The sequence below is a fragment of the Cryptotermes secundus genome, unplaced genomic scaffold (assembly GCF_002891405.2).
Source record: "Cryptotermes secundus unplaced genomic scaffold, Csec_1.0 scaffold1775, whole genome shotgun sequence".
NCBI lineage: Eukaryota > Metazoa > Arthropoda > Insecta > Blattodea > Kalotermitidae > Cryptotermes > Cryptotermes secundus.
The window spans coordinates 61,362-81,704 of NW_019743175.1; the positions used below are offsets into that span (position 1 = coordinate 61,362).

At 36.4% G+C, this 20,343-nt stretch overlaps 1 protein-coding gene across 1 annotated transcript in view; it reads left to right on the plus strand.

The window, feature by feature from the left end:
• Positions 1-16,969, plus strand: part of LOC111874038 (condensin complex subunit 1) — a 63,827-nt gene extending 46,858 nt beyond the window's left edge. Inside the window, exons 20-28 of the mRNA XM_023869169.2 lie at positions 877-1,131; positions 3,475-3,614; positions 4,967-5,099; positions 7,667-7,931; positions 8,922-9,048; positions 9,697-9,822; positions 10,115-10,234; positions 10,786-10,845; positions 15,600-16,969. Of these exons, the coding sequence (XP_023724937.1) occupies positions 877-1,131; positions 3,475-3,614; positions 4,967-5,099; positions 7,667-7,931; positions 8,922-9,048; positions 9,697-9,822; positions 10,115-10,234; positions 10,786-10,845; positions 15,600-15,787 (1,414 nt within the window). The 3' untranslated portion in view covers positions 15,788-16,969. The remainder of the gene's footprint in view (positions 1-876; positions 1,132-3,474; positions 3,615-4,966; positions 5,100-7,666; positions 7,932-8,921; positions 9,049-9,696; positions 9,823-10,114; positions 10,235-10,785; positions 10,846-15,599) is intronic.
• The last annotated feature ends 3,374 nt before the right edge of the window (positions 16,970-20,343 follow it).

Genomic DNA, 20,343 nt, shown 5'->3' on the forward strand with positions numbered 1-20,343 from the left:
AGTGACCTGCATGGGCAAGGTGTGCAGATGGTTCTTACTTTAAAAATGACCTACATAGTTTGACATCTGGCCTGGGTTCAAATTTTATTCCTTCTTATACAGAACTTAGTGCTACAAAATCTTCATGCCTTCTGCTTGGAATCTGGTTGTATGTCCCTTATTAAGTGTTGATAATGGCATACTCATATTGTCACATGTGTGGAGTGTGACTATAGATGGGGTTTGGATTGCTAATCAAATTTATTCTGCACATTGATACCATGTCACTACACTTTACATGTTACTATTACAGACACATTAGTGTCCACAGTCACACCTTCACTGCTGTTGCTTGGTAGTGGCTTCCAACGGCTGACATTCCTCATCCTCTGGGTTCCCGAACTGTCCCAGGCCTCAGCTACCAGCTTCTGACAGCAACAGCTCACAGTGACTGAACTGCAGCAGTCCTCGCTCACTCACTCACTAACCAGCTCACACATATAACCAGCATATAACATCTCGGTATGCACCGCACAGAAAACACTGTTCCTCTGTTGCTGTTTGTGGGCCGCTGCCTAGTAACAGTCATTGTCTAATTGTTTGTTTCATGGTCATTGTCTAACAATGGGTCTGTATACCACAATATAATATTGCTCATGAGAACGGCATTAAAGTGAATGCCACAGAATGCCCAAATACATATTTGGTGCAATGCTATGTTAATGTTATGCAGCAGCAAAGTTTTACTGCAGCCAATATTAAAAGGGTAAACACTCTCAGTTTTGTACCCATATGCTTTTCTCCATTTTCCATCCACATTGCTAAAGATTTAAGTGTTGTAACATGAATTCAATTTCACCCTAATAGAACATGGAATTTAATGTTGTTTTTCCCCAGTCCTTTGGTAGTGACAATATGTTCCAATCCCAACAAATATAAAAACATGAAGCTCCAAACTGCAGCAACCCTTACACTGGCAAAAATGATGATGGTATCTTCAAATTTCTGTGAGAATCATCTCCAGCTTTTAGTAACAGTGCTGGAAAAGGCGACAGAACCTGTTACCAGATGCAATCTTATTGTGGCACTTGGAGATCTGTCCTACAGATTTCCCAACATCATTGAGCCTTGGACACCCCACATATATGGCAGGTGAGAAAATTGAATCATCTTGTTTAATGTTTGATGTTGTTTAGCAGTGTCAGTCATGATGTAGCATTGTATGGCTTCAGTTAGCCTCCTCCTCTGATCTACCTCATTTTGTCTACAAAAAATGTCTACAGAATATTAAGCTGAAAATTTCAAATGAAGTTCATAGATCTATCAAAAGACCTCTTTATGGCTGTACTGAGTAGCCAGGATAGCATAGTCTGATAGTGACTGGCTAAGGGCTGGATGACAGAGGAGACGGAGTCCTGGTAGGATCAGAAATTTTCTCTTCTCCATGTCATCCAGACTGGTTCTGTTCTGGGGCTCACTCAGCCTCCTATCAAATGGGTACCAGGGTGCTCTTGCCTTGGGAGTAAAGTGGCTAGGGCTTGAAGCTGACGAGTCACCTAAAACTAATACCAAGGTCAAGAAAACGTGGATCTATGCATCCACTCCCCATACACCTTCATGGCATAGTGCTTAATTAGTTAAGCAGAGGGACAACTTTATATATATATACTGCCCCTGTCATTCAGTATGTAAGCTTTTGGCATTTATCTAGTAATATTTTGCAACCGTAGTAGTGACTCATGTTATCTGAGTGTGCACGTGTCCCACAACTGTCATTATAAACCAGAGGGTTAATGCACCTTCATGTGGTACACCTTTGTTTTTGTAAAAGGAGGTTCTGATCACAGTTAGCCTAAAATTTTGAATTCCCTTGAATCTTGAATATGAGTATCATTGTCTGGTTTTTCCTTTACATGCCATGGTCTGTGATATGACCTTGGAGCCATGCAAATGTGGTAGTAATATGTGGACAAGATACTATGCTGTGTCAAAGAAAGGTGATTGGCATGGCATACTGGTTGGCATTTCAGATTAAATGTTCGTTTATTGTGTCTGTATTCATAAAAACTTATTATTTCTATAGCAAGTAATGAAAATATGTTACCTATTGTAACAGTTTAAAAATACGTAAAAAATGTGATCTTTTGTTAGCATTTAACTTTTCTGAGGACATCATGGTTTTTTCAGAGAATGTGCTCACTTCTACAAATGGATCTATGATGGACTGTTTTTATTAGTCCTCGTTTAAATTGCCCAAGTTTGTGTGACATCTTTGTAAAGAAGTGTATGTGAATAATGCATTGAAATAAAAAATATTTCATGAAACCTTATGTTGTGATCACACACATTCAAGATAAAATGGTGCACATTACAGGCATAGTATGAAACTGGGCATTGTAAAGATTGTCCAAAAACCAAAAGCTAAGTGTGAAATCTATGCTGTTCTGTACATGTCCTAGGCATTGCTTGCAGTGTGAGACCTTATACCAGCAATATGTTTAATACAAGCTGAACAAATGAAGCATGCCTCAAAGCCTGGACCCAATTTAGACATGTGTTCAGGAGGTGCTCAGTTTGAATCTTGGGCCAGACACCAGTTATCCTGATGGTTTTCACATAGATTTTGTCAGTCCTTGTAGTCAGATTCCAGGATAGCTTGATTAGACCACAATTGCTTCTTTCCAAGTCCTTTATAATTCTTCATTCATCAGTTGTCCTACCATTTGACTGTATGTAGTCTGGATACTGACATTGCTGCAAAATGAACCCCAAAAAGAAGAAGCCTGAACTCTTATCCAGACAGTAGACAATCTTTCAACTGCTGGGTCATTAATGTGTTAAGCCTTGGAGAGTTCAGAATGACTGTACAAACTGAACAGACCACTCAACCCATTAATTCTGTTTATTCTTACATTGTCTGTTCCCATTGCACGTGAATTTTCATTAAGGCTGGGAATGTGGAACTTAATGAAGAAACTGCATAAGAAGTCAAAGTGTTTCAGCAAAGACCAGGGTCATGACTACATGTTGCTTGAAAGATATGGTATTTGTGCAGCAGGAACTTGTATTTTTGTGGAAGGTGAGGGCAGCATAGTTTTATACTGCCCCTAAAACTGTCAAACATTCTGTACAGTGCCTGAATTTATTATTTGTCTGTAACATGTAATCCTAAATGTTACATGCTTCCAATGTGTTAATGTTGGTAATTCCTTATTAAATTTTTGTTATTGAAAAAGTAAAATGGGGATGAAATATCAGAATAGTATGAGTGATTTGAATTCTGTAAGTAAGCAGAATGCTCGCTTAAGGCATTTAGTCTTGACATTTTCACATCCAGACAGCTTGCTGCCTTGCTATCTACACCAGCCAACAACTTTGCAGCTATTTACACTGCAGGGTGCTTGTTGATCGAACCAGTATAATACGCAGTTTGTCTGCCTTCCTGCCATAAATGTTGAATGCAGTTGCTTTTACTACATACATTTCTTGTTACAGGTTGCAAGACTCATCATCTGAAGTCCGCCAAGGCACAATGTTGGTACTCACAAATCTAATTATGAATGATATGGTAAAGGTCAAGGGTCAGATTTCAGAAATGGCACTCTGCATTGTTGACACAGAGAAGAAGATAGCAGGTAGAGACATGTTACATACCATTAGATGATAAAACAATACAGAATCTTTGTTTCTTCTTCAACCTGCTACTCTTTCCTTGGCTTTGATGTGAAGTCATATAATTTCTTTATCTATGCTTTGTGCTGCTTCAACTCATAATTACATACAGTATCTCTGGTTGAAATTTTGATATTCTCTCTAATTCTTTACCAATTCCTTTTTCTTTTAATTTGGTTATTTTATGATTCTGTAAGTACTGGGACTCTGTAGCATCAGTAACAAGATTATTAATGAATTTGGAGCAGTTGGTAGAATGAGAACTGGCAGGGAAAACCGAAGTACTTGGAAAACACCCACCTAGTGCCACTTTGTCCACCACAACATGCAGAAGCACACTTGAAGTTAATAAGACCCACTGAACTCTGGCTTACAATTTGGAAACATAGAGAATACCAAGTTCCCACTGCTGTTAGAACACCACATTAAGCTCTGTATCTGATATATTGATCAGTGTCTCATCTGCAATGAAATTCCCATTTAATGGTTTTTAGGAGATATCAGATTTGAACACTGAAGCGAGGAAAACTAAGTACAGTATACACCAAGTTATCTGTGCATGAATTATCTTGTTTGTGGGCAATCTGTATTACATTTTTAGATGTATCTGCAACCCTTAGGAGCACCTTTTAAGTTTTCTCCATCCCTGCATTCATCTATCTATATGAAAGAAAACAGATGGGTGGATTTTTATGAAATTTAATGTTGGAGAGTTATGAAAAATTATCAAGCCATTAAAATTTTCATTTAGATTGGACAGTTTTAACTATCACTTTGCAAGAAGACCTACATGCATATCTGCAAGTATCTTGAGCATAACTTGCAAAGTATTCATTTGGGTGAGAAATGTTTTAGGCAAAAGTTGTAGAGAAAAATGAATTATATTTTGTGTTCAATACACTTTTTCCATATGTCTTATGGGGTTTTGAAGTAACTGAACAAACCAGATGCAATGTATTCATTTTTTAATTTTTGTATTTAGCATTCACCACAACCGTAAAATATCTTGCATTATTTTTTTCCCCCAGACTTTTGTGTTTTTCCCCCCTTCATTGGCACAGATAACTACGAGTGTACTATAGGTGGAAATCTACACAGTTAGTTTAACCATAATTCAGAAATATGGAAAAACTGTAAGTTTAAAAATTTGAAATGGGAATTCACAATATCACTGGGAGCAGCAGAATTTCACTTGTGGTTACCCCCACCACAGATATAAATTCCAATAACCTTACAATGTCTACAGAGGCCAGGAAGATCAATGAAACCTGGAGATGTTTGTCACAGGGAGACATTTATAAAGATTTTTTTTCAGATATGGCATGCATGTTCTTCATGGAACTTTCCCAGAAAGGCAATACTCTATATAATGTGATGCCTGACATTATCTCAAGACTGTCCACTCCGGATTTAAAACTTGAGGAGGAAAAGTTTAAAACAATAATGAAGTAAGTATGAAGAAACCCAGAAGACGACTTTCTTCATAAGTATGAAGAAGTTCACATGTGAACATCATTGTCCATTCATGTTTTGTTCATGTGAATCTGCTTATGAAAGTACCTTCATAACTCTTCTCTGTCCACCTTTGAGGCTGTCTGAAGTGAGAATGGAGTGTGATGGCATGAATGCCAGCATTGATGCTTATAGAAGGGTAAATGCCTCTTGGTCTGTAGTGGAGAGGGATACTCACTTAGATCTGCCCCATTCTACTCATTATTTTTCACTCAGCACTGTTTTTTATTTCCAAAATTTCATGTTATTGCTAAGTGAATTTTTATTAGGAAACCCCAGTTTCATGCTTTAGGTTTGATGTTAACTGGTAAATAAGTTACATGAAAATAGAATTAAATGAAAATGAATGGAAGAATTTTATAATTTATATCCATGCCCATGAATCAAACTAATTTTTAAAGGAGAATAAGTGAATGAATGAATGAATAAATGAAGTTGAAGTTAATGGTGGTGGTGGTGATAAATATAGAATGTACTTACTTACTTACTTACTTATGGAGCTGAGCCCTTCTTGAGGAGAAGCCAAATCTGCAGCTACTCTAGAATTTCCCAGCATTTTATGGAACCTGAAGGTTCATTACCATGTTCACAAGAGCCCTCCACTGGTCCCTATCCTGAGCCAGATCAATCCATTCCATACCATCCCATCCCATCTCTCTAAGATCCATTTTAATATTTTCCACCTACCTACGCCTTGGACTTTCCTTCTGGCTTTCCCACCAGTATCCTATATGCATTCCTTTTCTCCCCTATTTGTGCTATATAACCTGCCCACCTCATCCTCCTTGACTTGATCATTCTAATTAGACTTGGAGAAGAGTACAAGTTATGAAGCTCCTCATTATGCAGTTTTCTCCAGCCTGCTTCACTTAATCCCTCTTTGGTCCAAATATTCTCCTCAAACAACCTCAGTCTGTGGTCCTCCTTTAATGTCAGAGACAAAGTTTCACACCCATACAGAACCACAGGCAAGATTATAGTTTTGAATATTCTAATTTTTATGTTTTTGGACAGCAGACGAGAAGAGAAAAGGTTCTGGACTGAATGGTAGCAAGCATTACCTCAGTTCAATCGCCTCTTAATTTCCTCCTGAATCGGGTTTCGATCTGTTATCGTTGTTCCCAAATATCTGAAATGTGCCACGTTTTCAAAACATGTTTCCTATCTTTATGTCATGATTTTGCCCTGCATTCTGGTGACGAGACAGCAACATATACTTAGTTTTCTCTGTGTTTACTTCTAGACCAACCTCCTTATTTGTGTCATTTAAAGTTATATAGAATGTACTTGCAGTACAAAATTTCACTGAGGAAACCATGTTTATATGTATGTCTATATATGTTCAGTTCTGTAACTTTCAGTTTTTATGTGCATTTAGAATTTGTTGTCAAAATAGATGCTGATATACAGGATTTTAAGTGTGTTACTTACGATGCTGAAGTAGGCTGTGCCATAATAGCTCAGGCAGTTAGCTGCTGGCTTCTCATTGCCATGGTCTCAATTCATTCACAGATCACATGTGGCATTTGTGGTGTTTAAAGTGGCACTGGGGAAGGTTTTCTCCAAGTACTTCAGTTTCCCCTGACAGTCCTTATTGCACAAAATTTTCATTCTCTCTTCTGTCATCCATATGTAGTTCAGTGAGTCATTTGTAGTGTAAATACTAAGAGGCTCAATCTCATGCCATCATAAGGATAGTAAAAATTCTAAAATTCTAGTTCTGGCCAATGTTGATGGAACCAGGGCTTGTTTTTCTACATGACCTTTATTGATTTCCTATTTGATAATACGGTGAAGAAACGTGTAAGATGGTTATTATTTTACATCAGGTGACTGCCTAGAACATTTTTCACAGCATGCATCCATTCATGGATATATGGGATGTATAGTTACCTCCCATGTATACATTAATAATTTGTCAAATTAAATTTAGGTAGAAGAGGACAAATTATTGTTGTTATTCAGTGTAAAATACAGTACCACTTACTTTCCAAAATGCCAAAGATTTCACATTCCACAAAAGAATGCACTTTCAGAATTGTATATTCAACAAACTAAAAGATCTTAAAGTTTGTGGCGATGGTACATTAATACAGATATTATGTTTCTGGTCATTATCCATTATCCTGTTTTAAATAGAAACACAACAGTGGATAATGTCCAGAAACATAATATTTGAAAGTAATAGTTATATAGAAGCTACACTTGGAGTATGTTAAAGGCCATGGCCATGTCCCACTCTTTGCACTTTGCACACTGTTTTGGACGTGTTACTGTAGGCTTGTCACTTGGATATCAGAATTGCCAGCACAATTCATATTTTATATCTTATGTTTGTGAACTTCTTTGTTACTGCTCCATTCATACTAATGTAGCTTTTGTAGGACTTTTGGATTATTAAAAACAAATTATTAGTGGCTTAAATTTCATTTGTAATAGTTGTATACAGGAACCCTATGTGTAATATGAGCTCATCATCATCCAGAACATTTTCTATGTTTAGGTTCATCATGGGTTTGATACAGAAAGATCGACAAATGGAGTCCCTTGTTGAAAAGCTCTGTTTGCGTTTCCGAATGTCACAGAGTGAGAGGCAGTGGAGTGACTTGGCATTCTGTCTTTCACTGTTACAATACTCAGAACGCAGTTTGCGACGGCTAAGTGAAAATCTGCCCTGCTATGCTGACAAGTTACATTCACCAAAAGTGTATGAGACTTTCTGTTCCATACTGGCTGGTATTAGCAAGACAACTAAACCCGAGCTGAAGGTTTGCATTATTTTAAATTGATGTAGCAATTTGTGTACAGTAATTCTAATTGATTGTTACTTATGGTATAGACAAATTTGATTTGTTTCATTCTGGTCCGTCACACTAACAATTACAAAGACAAACAACTCCGTCCAGTGTGAAAACAACACAGCATGCCACGAACAAACACAGGATGATCCTAAGAATCTCCTTCTCAAGATAGACAGGCGGCACAAGTTCAGCCCCCTTCAAGAAAGACGATAGGAGAAGTGACGCGAACCTACTTGGTTTATAAATTTTAACTTAAAAAACAAAGTTTTAAAAACTTTAACAAGGAAAGCTGCTGTGATTGTGAAAAAATTGGATTTTGTGAATATTGTGTACTCCAGGCATTGTGTGTGTGTATGTAATTTAGCACTCAGAACACCTATTGTGATAGTAGTTTCCAAATAAGTATCGATGTTCCCTCTGAAGATGATCCGTAAGGATCGAAACGTGCAAGGGTGCTAAGTTTTCAAGTAGTAAAACTTAAATAGTCACACTGGACGGAGTTGTTTTGTCTTTGTATGGTATAGACACATATGCATGTATGTGTTTGTTTCAAATGAGATGTAAGCTGGTTTACTTATTTTCATGAAACTGCTGTTAATATCATGCCACTTGAAGACATCTAAAATTAATTATTTTTTATATAAATATAAAATATATGTTTTATTTTCTTGTTATTTTATTGAGAATATCATAATTAACTGCAAAATTTGAGATTATAAATTAATTAGTAACTCAAAAATATGGAGCTGGGGCAGGTTTTCTCTGGGTACTTCAGTTTCCCCTGCCAATCTTCATTCCACCAATTGCTCCACAATCACCCTCATATATCATATGGGGCCAGTACAATAGGCCACAAGTGGCCTCAGTACAAGGGACTTAGTCCCACCCCACTAGCAATAAAAAAAAACTAAAAATATTGATTGATATGTTATATCGTTATATAAATTATTGTTATAGGCTGCAGTGGATGAACTAGAGGCCAAGATTAAAGAATGCAGTAATAAAGGTGCAGATGATGTTTTGGTGTCACAGAAAGCTACTGCTGCAGCTGGGCGAAGAAGAACAACAGCCAATACACCAGCAGGTGGAAGACTTTTTTGTATCCCTAGTTGTAGTTTAATGAAGTACATCAGAAGAAAAAGAGGGAGCGCAATTACTTAAAACCTAGCTTATAAAATACAGTTAGAAAACTCCGCCATTTAGGAGACTGCCACGGTGCCTGTTATAGGGACAGATATGGTGAATGAAACAAATTTTTATCTAATGCAGTCAATTGGACAAGATCTAGCCAAAAAGAAAGTAATGGTCAGATGTAATTACTGGCATGCCACAGTTCATCCAGTTTCTTAGCTTGAAGTGGGTACAGTCAAGCAGTCATTAATCCTGCTTCATCTAATGGAGTATTTTTTAACTGTTGATTTCACAGAAATCTGAGATTATCAGAATTGATTGAAGGAACATAGTGTTTATAATGAAATCTGTTAAAGAAATTTACCTGCTGAACTCCTGGATACCTGTCCTGAAATGCCAAGGTTCTGAGGAAAACGGAGTGGTGTTATCTGGACACATCTTTATCTCTTGCTGCCATGGAAACATGCTTGTTTTTGGAGCCATTATCCAGCAGCAGCTGTTGTATAGTTGCTTATTACATGTTCGTTGCCTAGCAACGGGCATACATGCCACAATATTCATTATGTTTTCAATAATACTAATGACTACAATATTGCTTTAGGTAACAGGATTGGCTCTACTACACACAGACAGGTTTCACGTTCCACGGTCCGGCGTGATAGGCGGCGGCATCTGTCTTCTGACTCAGAGGACTCAGACATATCAGATGGTGAAAATGCCAATAAAGGTGAATCTTCTGAATATCAAATGATATTTATATGCTTTCTGGAGTCATGTAGATCCTTCAAGCAAGAAAGGATGGAGTAATAGTCCATGGATGTTTAACAGATACTGAATTATTGAAGAACCAGTGTAGCTCATTTGGTGTAATGATGGGCTACAGGCTGGATAGACAAGAAACTGGGTTTTGTTTCCCAGCAGGGACAAGAGATTTTTCCCTTCTCTGTTAGCTAGTTGCTTGATGCTGGTTTCTTTTATACTGGTGCTCTCGTTAACCTTCAGATATGCTTTTATTTCAGAGAATCGTGGTAGCAAGGGCCAGAGCCAGCAGCAGATTCGCACCAGCTCAAGACTTAGGTCAGCAAGGAAGCCTGTGCCACCTCCACATCCTGTTTTAGATTCTGATGACTCTGATGAAGGTTTGAATACTTGCTTCTAATATGCTTTTAGCTTTTAATTTGAGAAGTCCTCTTATAATCACAAACAAAGCAAAATACTTCATTAAGGCAAATGTTTGCATTATAATTAGTAGAAAGTAGTCAGTGTTTTTATTGTTGTAGCACAGTTTGTAGCATTGTTTGTTTCATATAAGCTCACTTTATGACAGCATTCATTACTGAATGATTATGGACAGGAAATGAGCACTGCGCAGAATGGCATAATGTGTTTCATAACAGGAAAGTGATCAGATGCTAGGTAGGAGTAAATAGTAAAGTTCTGTATCTTATTTGAGAGCTGTATTAAATGGTGATTGGTAAAATAGTCTCATTCAACATCAAAACTGAAAATGCCTTGTTTTTCAGTGCATTCAAGTTCTGAAAGGATGAATTGTTTTGTATTAGAGAAATATGCATAGTATGTGCTGTTGAATTTTCTTACAAATTTTTAAATTCCCTTACATATTTCAAATTGTATTTATTTGGTATGCATATGATTGGTGATATTTTTAATTTTACCTTTGATCTTTCAGAGATTTTTGTGAAGCCCAAGACACCAATTAAGAAAGTTACTGGTGTGGACCATTTAGCAGGTTAGAGTACTGTTAGTGATGTAATGGTTTGCTAGTAAATTATTTTAAGTATTCATTCATAAATAATAGGTTAGAAGACACTTAGTAAAATGATACTAGTACACTGTAACAGGATGAATAAACGGGGTCAAATTTGCTTCCTGCATTTTCCATGCTGAAAGATCCAACCTTAACATTGATTATTGAATCTGCAGATTCAAGACTGCTAACACCAAACGTGATCATGGGTGATATCACTCCAGATTTTATCCTCACAATCTATTTATCTATAATCCAACCGAAACAAACTGCTGTGCTGAAAAATGTGTAGACACAAAGATGAACAAAAATAACATGTTTTCAACTGAAAAGAGACAGTGATGAATTCTGTGTTTCTTTTACTGTTCAAAGCCATAAGGGAATATATGGAAGTACACCAGATGCTTTCAATAAAATAATAAGTAGTAAAAATTTCCATTTTTTTGTACCAGTCATTTACAAGTATTTATAAATTATCATGTGTCAGGATCTGAAAGTGAAACTGAAACACTGAACTCTCAACTTAATATAATGATGTGGCAGTTGAGTCACTTTTGATGTTATGTATGTTTTGAAGATACAGCTGTGTCTAATGAAAAATGCATTCTAGCAAAAACAGAAAGCATCACAAATTTCAGAGTGGTTCCTTACATCAATGACATCACCTTATGGCCTATTTTTCTTCCATCAGATATGAAAGAAAATGAGATCATAAATAAACCTTAAACGTTAAATAAAGAAATTTGGAAAAGGAAAATGAATTGGGAGGAAGAAATATTTTTTATTGGGTGAAGAAAAATGGAACAAAGCAAAAAAGAGAATGATTAGTGTTTCCAGAAATATCCAGATGCCTGTATTGTTACATATATTTCCCTAAGATACATTTTAATATTATCCTGCTTTGCTACTTCTCCTGTAACTGTTATCAGTGAACCTGCCCTGTAGAGACTCCTTGCATTCCATGTGTCATATCTCGTGTCCATTTGCCTTAGCTTGAATATATGAGGGGTGGGCCTTCCCGGCCTTTGCACTGCGTCCTACAGTGGTCTTTTGTGCTTTTTTCCTTAGCTTAGGTCATTCTGAGAACCTGTCCAAGTCTGAGGCCCTGTGTAATGTTTCGTATGAACTGTTTTCTTTTATACACTGACAAGTTGTTAGCCACAATCTGGAGGACCACCCCTTGTCTGCTGTTGTTGACTGCTTATTCAATATATCCACAGCTACCATCTATAAGTGTAGGTCATCTCCATCTACACCCTGAGGACATGCCACGCTCTGGTGGTGAGGGACCAACTTAAATACAGCAGAGTTTTATTGAGGTGCCACAGGGTTGTTCAACTTTGTTCAGAAAGTGTGCTTATTTATATCAGCATCTACACATATGTGGAATGTGCCAAATTAAAATTAAAAATCAATGATAAAAGGTGCTCTGCAAGAGCCAGTTCCTTTTTGGCTTTGAAAGAGGGTTTTGATGAAATTAAGAATGTCCATTTTGATATCTGTGCAACAGAATGAGAAATATGAAAATGATTTCCTACAGGTTTTTTGGGGAATCGTTAGTTGCAATGTTAGTGAATCGCTGACATTGGAAATGATAGGATTATTGACCTCTCTTACTGCTTTCATCACTAAAGTAACAATGGGTCATTCTTCTGTTGAAAAGGAAGCATTTTCTATATGGAATATATAATCAGTCCTGATGAAGACTGATGTGAGAGACATGTATGACGAAGAAAAAAATTTGTGATGAAGCTGAGGACAGGGAAACTGTTTAAGAAGGAAAACAAAAATTAATTTATGGAAATTAAATTGCTCTACATTTATTGTATAATTTGAAAAAATAATAGAAAAGAGCCTGAATCAATTTTGGACTTTACCAGGTGCTTTTGTAAAGAAGATTGATGAGACAAAGAAAGATGACTGAATGACTAACTAACTAACTAACTCACTCACTCCATTGAGCGGAGCCCTTCTTGAGAAGCTGCCAGTTGTGTAGCCACTCAAGAACTTGCCAGCAATTTATGGAACCTGGAGGTTCATTACCATGGAAGAAAGATGACAGCATTAAAAGTTACTGTACATAGAGGATATTCAGTCTATTGTTTTTGAAGATGAATTGCAACAATTTCTGCACTTTTTCAGTAGTGAAGACTTTATATATCAGAGTCTCCCATTGCACTTTACAATTATTGATGGTTTAAGTGCTGGCTTCCCTAATGTAGGGACAATTCTTAAAAAAAAATTGTAACATTACCCAAATCAAATGCAACCACTGAAAGTCATTCAGCACACTTAAAAGAGAAAAGTTATTTTCATGGATTTTGTTTGTGTAATTGAAGTTCATTCTTGAATCAGAGAAGTGTTTTCCTTTTACTTCTGTATGTACATATACAGTATACTGCTAATTAAAAACAGAAAACACTTAAAATAAATAAGGGCTGTGCCATTGCTCAAGTGGTTAGTCGCTGGCTTCCCACCGCGGCAGCCCGGGTCTGGTCAAGTGGGATTTGTGGTGGACAAAGTGGCGCTGGGACAGGTTTTATCCAAGTACTTCGGTTTCCCATGCCAATCTTCATTCCACCAGTTGCTCCACAATCACCTTCACCTATCATCTGGGGTTGGTACAATAGGCCAGAAGTGGCAACAGTACAGGGAAATTAGTCCCACCCCACTAGCAATAAAAAATAAAATAAATAATAAAAGAGATGACCTCTGTTATTTGTTAGCCCATTCTTATACATATGGCGCTATCATATTTTTGGATGTTGTCATCTTTATTTAGTTGGATGAATATGGCTCAAAAATAAGGCCAGACTATAATGAAGTTCTCTTCATAAGCCATTGCTGTTATGCGTGACACTTTGCTGAGGACACAAATTGTACAGTTTGCCAGATTTCTATCTCCCCCTAAGGGAAAAAAATCAGGTTAATGTAACTGGGGCATTGTAGCTAAGCAGGTACATAAGGTTGTAAAAAGATAAAATTGAATTGTGTGAATATATGCTGTGCGGAGTTAAGGAGTGACGATAATGAAATGGATGGATAAAATGCCAGTGTCCATTTCCACATTTCATAATGATACCATGGTGATGTTTCAAGAGAGAAGAATAAGTAAACCAGAAGGTATAAAGAAATACGGTTTGTACATGGGAAGAGTTTATCTGAAGGATCAGAAATTGCAGCCATGCACACTGCAGAGAATAAGAAATGTGATTCTACACAAAAGTGTTCAAGGGGCTGCTGAATATTTCTATATACAATGCTTCTGTGCTACACAGAGGGAGAGCCAAAGTACAAAGAAACTATATGACATACTTTCATGTTCAACTGATAAAAGAATTATTTGAAGCACATAGGCAGGCACCTTGGCTGACCATTGAAAACACTACTACCTAACAGACTGACTGAAAGTCATTTCGTGAAAGTACTCCATCATACAGGAAGCCCATGAGATGTGCAGTACTATATCAAAGCCAGTTTCTGTCACTGGAAAGGTAAGATTTTATAAAAATTATTGAATTGCATTAAACCATGGAGGCTTTCTGAATGTAAATATTTTCATAAGTATTCTGGTGAGAGTAATTTCCAACATACATGAAAATAAAAGTAAAAAAAACCTAGTAACCGGCCATTTTAATAAGTGTGCTGATAGGTTGTGTTGTGCTGTAAACAGACTACAAATTGTTCATAAAAATTATTCAGAGTAACGGGCAAAGTGATATTTCAAAGTGAAGGGACAATTTTAATACATGAAAAAATGCCGTTATTGTGCTAAGCCATTGAGCATTTCTGTTAGGAACTGTATCACAGTCCCTTTTCACTACCAAAATATCAGATGTATGCATAAGGTAATACAGTTGAACAAATACACATATATATCTCTTTTATTGTGAAAACTTCAACTCTTTACTAAGATAGAGAACATGTAATATGTATTTGAAATATTTGTAAAGGAGTGTTTCTTTGGTAAGAGGGTCATGAGTTAGGTGCAGAATTTTAACCATGCAGTTGTAAATAAGACATGCGTACAAAATTTTGATTTGAAACTTTCAGGGAGGTAATCATTTTGGAGACCTAGGCACAAAGGTGTGAGGTTAATAGTAAAGTGGATTGTAGGAGGTAGTGATTGAACTGAATTGAATTGGTTCAGAATTGATAGAAGGAGTTAATATCAAGGAAATCATACATATTCCATAAGAATCTGGAAATATTTTTGTCCAGTTCAGTGACTGAAGTGTTGAAGGCAGAGTTGTTCTAAGATTCAGATAGCACAGTTAGATGGCTGCTGGTTTTAAATGATATCATGGATTGCTACTTGGTGAGATTTAAACCAATCAGCATTAGTCAGTCGTTAGTATCCCTGCAATCCACTTTCTGTTGTAGCATTCACAACAGTATAATTGTTCTGTGAACATGAAGTAGTTGACACTGTTTCATTTTAGTGATTCTTGCTGTTATAAGAATTGATGGTAGATTATGGACAGATAGACTAGAGGATTTAATTATTTCAAATGAGGCAGAGAATAAGTGTCCAATGCACTGTGTTGTCATGGTGCAAATTTATAGCGTTACATATTATGATGGTCAAGCAGATAATCTAACATTACAACCTTTTAATTTTGTCACTGACAGTGAGACATATTGTTGGATGCTGTCGGGTTTGAATTCATGTTTCTCCCCTCCACAGACTGTCCCTTATTTAGTTAGTTCAGAGAACTATTTTTATCTGCCTACAGATGATGCAGAAAGCTCAGATGAAGATGTTGCAGAGAATGCTTTGGCTTCACCTGACCGTAAAAGAATTTGTAGTAGCAGAGACAACAAGAAAATATCAGTCACCTGCACACCTAAACCAAGGAGTACACCACGACCAAAGCACACCATAACAACAAGCGCAAGCAGATCTAAAACAAAGAATAAATAATATTTGTAATTTATATTAATTGTTCTTAATTTTTACAGTCATATCCATATTATTCTTTAATTAAGATAAAATTAGATTCTCAAAGGTTCTGACGATAGTATATAACACTTGGAATTACTGGGTTTTTGGACATTGTCTGTTGTTTGGTATTCAGAAAACAATAGAGAACACAACACTTCAGAAACTGGGTGTGTCTCCGCCCCCCTCCTCACCCGAGGACAAAAATAGATCCAGTTTCTGAAACGTGTTCTCCAGTGTTCTTAGAATACTAGATGGCACACAAAGTCCAAAAAACCCAGGAATCCTAAGTTAGAATTAACCCTTACCATGGAAAGAATAACAAGTTATACTAAAGTATAAGGTATTTACTGATATTATTTATCACTTTGTTTAATATGCATGATGATGTGTCGTTCAGTATTTTTTAATTTTTGTGAATTCAAAATTTTAAAAACTTTTTAATTTCTCCTAGAACAGGTTAAAGAAATTCTTCCTCCACATCAGTTTCTTTGTCTTTTATCTTCATAATTCATCAGATTAGTTTTGTTAATATCAATATCAAAACAGTTCCTTCAAAATGAATAATGTAAAATACAAAATGAACTGGTGATTAATATGTATTATGAATATATTATGCATAGGAACCTACCAAATGCTAGTGATATGCTATACACACATGATGCTTATAAAATAGCATACTTTAAAAAGCTACTGCTGTTAAGCTTCTTCTTGGCTGTGGAATTGCTTAAAATAAAATTCTTTACAATGTGAGCCAGAAGTCCATTTCACTAGGAAGATATATATATTTTTAAAAGAATTTGTGTGGGTGAATACGGTATATTCCTTGTGCTTGCTTAACAAGAAATGGGAATGCTTTACACATTCATATACATACCTTGTTTGTGGAAGTTACATGACAGTTCACTTAGATGTTCATAATATATCATTTCCCTTTATTCCTTATGGATAAGAATTTACATTAGTTTTTAGCAGTTCAACATGAAATCTTTGAATCAGTTGTGTTAAATATTGATTTCATGTGCCATTGTTACTGTAGGAGTAATTAGCTCTAATTAGGAGAGATGAAATGACTTTCCATCTGGAAATTCTACATCTGAAGAAAGCAGTCTTCTGGGATTTGGCACCATGGCAAGTGAAGAGACCATGAGAACCGGTAAAAGACCGGTTCTCACGGTCTCTTCGCTTGCAGATTTCTTATATTTTTTCTTCTACCCTGAAGATGGAGGCGATACGTTTCTCCGAAACGTCGGTTAACACCACATATGCATGGTGCCAAATCCCAGAAGACTGCTTTCTTCATAGTCACCTCCGTGAAAGCCTCAAATCTTACAATTCTACATCTATTTTGACGCTACAACTCCCGTAGAGTTTTGATCTTCTAAACCACACCTTTCCACTTGGTCCTGTCCTGGACTGTTATCTTCTAATTTGGTACCTTCATCTTTTTAATGTCAGCTTTAACATCATCATCCTGTCATATTTTTGGTCTGCCCAGTGGTCATGTACTTCATGGTTTCCATGAGTACAGGTTTTTAACTGATCTATTGGTTGGCATTTACTCTCTGTGGCCAAGCCATGAGAGTCTTTGTTCATGTATAAAATTTATTATATTTTTATAGTTGATTAACTGATTTAGTTCTTGATTTGTTTTAATTTGCCAGCTGTCATTTTCTTTACTTGGGCCAAAAGTTTTTCTTAGAATTTTCCTCTCAAAAACCAATAATTTTTTATTTTACTTTCTTTCAGTACCCAGGTTTCACAGGCATAAGTTACTACTGGTCTGCTCCTCTAGAAATTAATTTGCTTTGGAGCATACTTTTGTTCGAGTGATATGCCCTATTTTGTAGTGCTCTTCTCTCCTTAATCTCTTCGTGTATTGAATTATCCTCATTATCTATTGCCCCAAGATATTAAAATATCTTTATTGTTGCAGTTCCTTTTTCTCAGAATATCTGTTGTGCCGTATGTAACAATGTAAGCATGTTGTATCTCATTTGCACATTCTACACACATTTTCTTCTCCCTCATTGTGCCAGGCTTTTTTTCCTTAATCTTTGAAAATGTACATTTTGTACAATATCCTTTCAGATTGGTTTTAGTAGATAATGTGGGACCCTCAACGTCTCACAACCCTATGGGCCTTCATGGCCTGTTACAGGGATAGCTTTACTTTTTTATATATGGCCTACATGTTTTTTTGTATGTGCAAAAATGAATGTTTGCTACTTTATACATATAAAGTTTTTTTAATGAAATGTACTTACTTGTGCATTTTATGAGGGTCATACTGGAAGTCATGAGCAACAATTTTTTGTAAAGTAACATGCTTTATTATTGACAAACCAAATACACAACCTCAATCTACAGACCTTTCTTTATTTTTCCACATAACCGCCACTTCTTTGTACACATTTCTCCCAGCGTTCTGGGATTTTGAAAATTTTGTTAGGAGTGATACTGGTCATGTGATGCAAGCTATTGATGTCACGAGACACTCAAGGTTAACACAACAGCTGGTTCCACCTACCACCATACTCTCTTTCGTCTGCTGTTCCCAGGTTGCATGCAAAAAAAGTTGCTCATGACTTTCGGTACAACCTACGTATTTGGTCTTTGTAAATTTAATCAGCTGTCCCCATTAAAATACTTATTTGATTAATGCTATTTTCTTTGAGACAGAAGTATACATTTTATTTAACCTGTAGATTTAGTCAGCTGATGACATTAAAAGACATTCTCGAATAATTTTGCTTTCTTTGTAACAGAAGTAATACTATGTATGTATACCATCTCAACTTTTAATTGTGTGTACCAGTTTTATTACAAGAGAGTGGATAGTTTTTGTCATGGGTTCCAGCTCTTCTGGGCACGCTATCTAGACTCATGTTTTACACAAGGTCTTCCCCTGTCCCTCCAGGGACCTCAGATTAGGTACAGTTGCTTCTTCCTCATCCTTTACAATCAGTCATTCACTAAACATTGTATTATTCAGTGTTTTATAAACTGAGCTGTTGATAAAATTGTTAGATAAACCATGAATAAAAATTGAAACAAGAATGAAAAACTATTCCAATTTTAAGTACACATATTTTCCAAAAGTGTTCTTTGTGCTTTTACTTCCCTCATTGTTCCGGATGTTCATTTGTTGATACAGATCTTATTGTTGACATAGTTGATAGTGTACATGCCTCTCCATAGCTGTTTCTCTATGACCAAAATTTAGGGAACGTACACAAATCCCCCACCTACAGTCAAATGTAATAGCTGGAAAGTCTATTTGCCATAATGATTATAGTGTTTTATTGTATAAATTTGATTTTAAAATGACTGTCTTGAATATGTTAAAGTGGGGTGCTATTTGTGGTAGTGTACTGCTTTAGCTCTTATGGCGTTTTGTGAGTATGGCATGTTACATGTTTCAGATTTAAACTCCCTAGGCCCAATAAAAATGGAGTGAACAGCATGAAGCAGGTAGTTTTACTCTTCAGCCCTGAAGATGGAGGTGTCATGTTCCCCCAAACATTGGCTGACTTTAGCAGACTACATGGTGTCCAGCAAACCCCAGTGTTACTTACATCCGCAGCAAACATTAGATTGCTTTATGTATGGACGTTTAAAGTCGTTGTGTTGTCTGTTTTATAAATATTAGTTTCCTCGAAAACTTTTGTTTCCACATTGGCGGAGATGTTGATAGATATTCAAATATTCAGGGGCCACGTGGCATACAGTACTCCAGTTTGGACCCTGGATTACTGTACTTTCTCATGTAAGAGAAAAGTTAACTTGTAATTTTAGTAGAATGGTCATGAGCCTTTAACGGAGAAGTATAATTTAGGTGTCCCGACTAAACAAATTATATTTATCAGTATGGATGTCTCTAGGTGTGTGATTATTTTCTACACTAATGCATCCAGTCTGACTCTTCAGATCCATCCAGCCTCCAGTCCTATGGATAAGCAGGCGGAGCTTGAAGTAGACTATTCATCTTCATCTAGTACTGAGACTTAGTGCTTAAAGCTTTAACTTCTGCACCCACTTTTCATGGTGCCTAGGTGCATGGACAATTTTAGATTTTGATTAAATTTCGTTCATAATACATATTTTATATATATATACATGGTGTTTCACGACTTTAGGGCATAACTGCAGGAGGTGATTTCCTAGGTCTTTGTGATCAAAAAAGTTCATATAAACATGTGTCCGATTTTGGACGGTTACGGAGTTATGACCGTTTTAAACTCAGAATAGAAGGTAATGATTACTGACAATAAACGGAACAAAATAATAAACCAGCATAATACATGATACATTTAAAGTATGAATGTAAAGTAAACTTCATTAAATTTAATTTGAATTGATTGGTGCTTAAAGCTGATTTTTGAAAATGTCACCGCCGGCCGCAACACAGGCTGCCGCTCGGTTGTGAACCATGCTGGACATACCAACTCCCCCCCGCCTAAGGTAGCTCTCAAGTGTCGAGATAACAAGAATGCTCTGTCTGTAGCTGGCTAAAAATAGCGACCTGCCAGCTGACA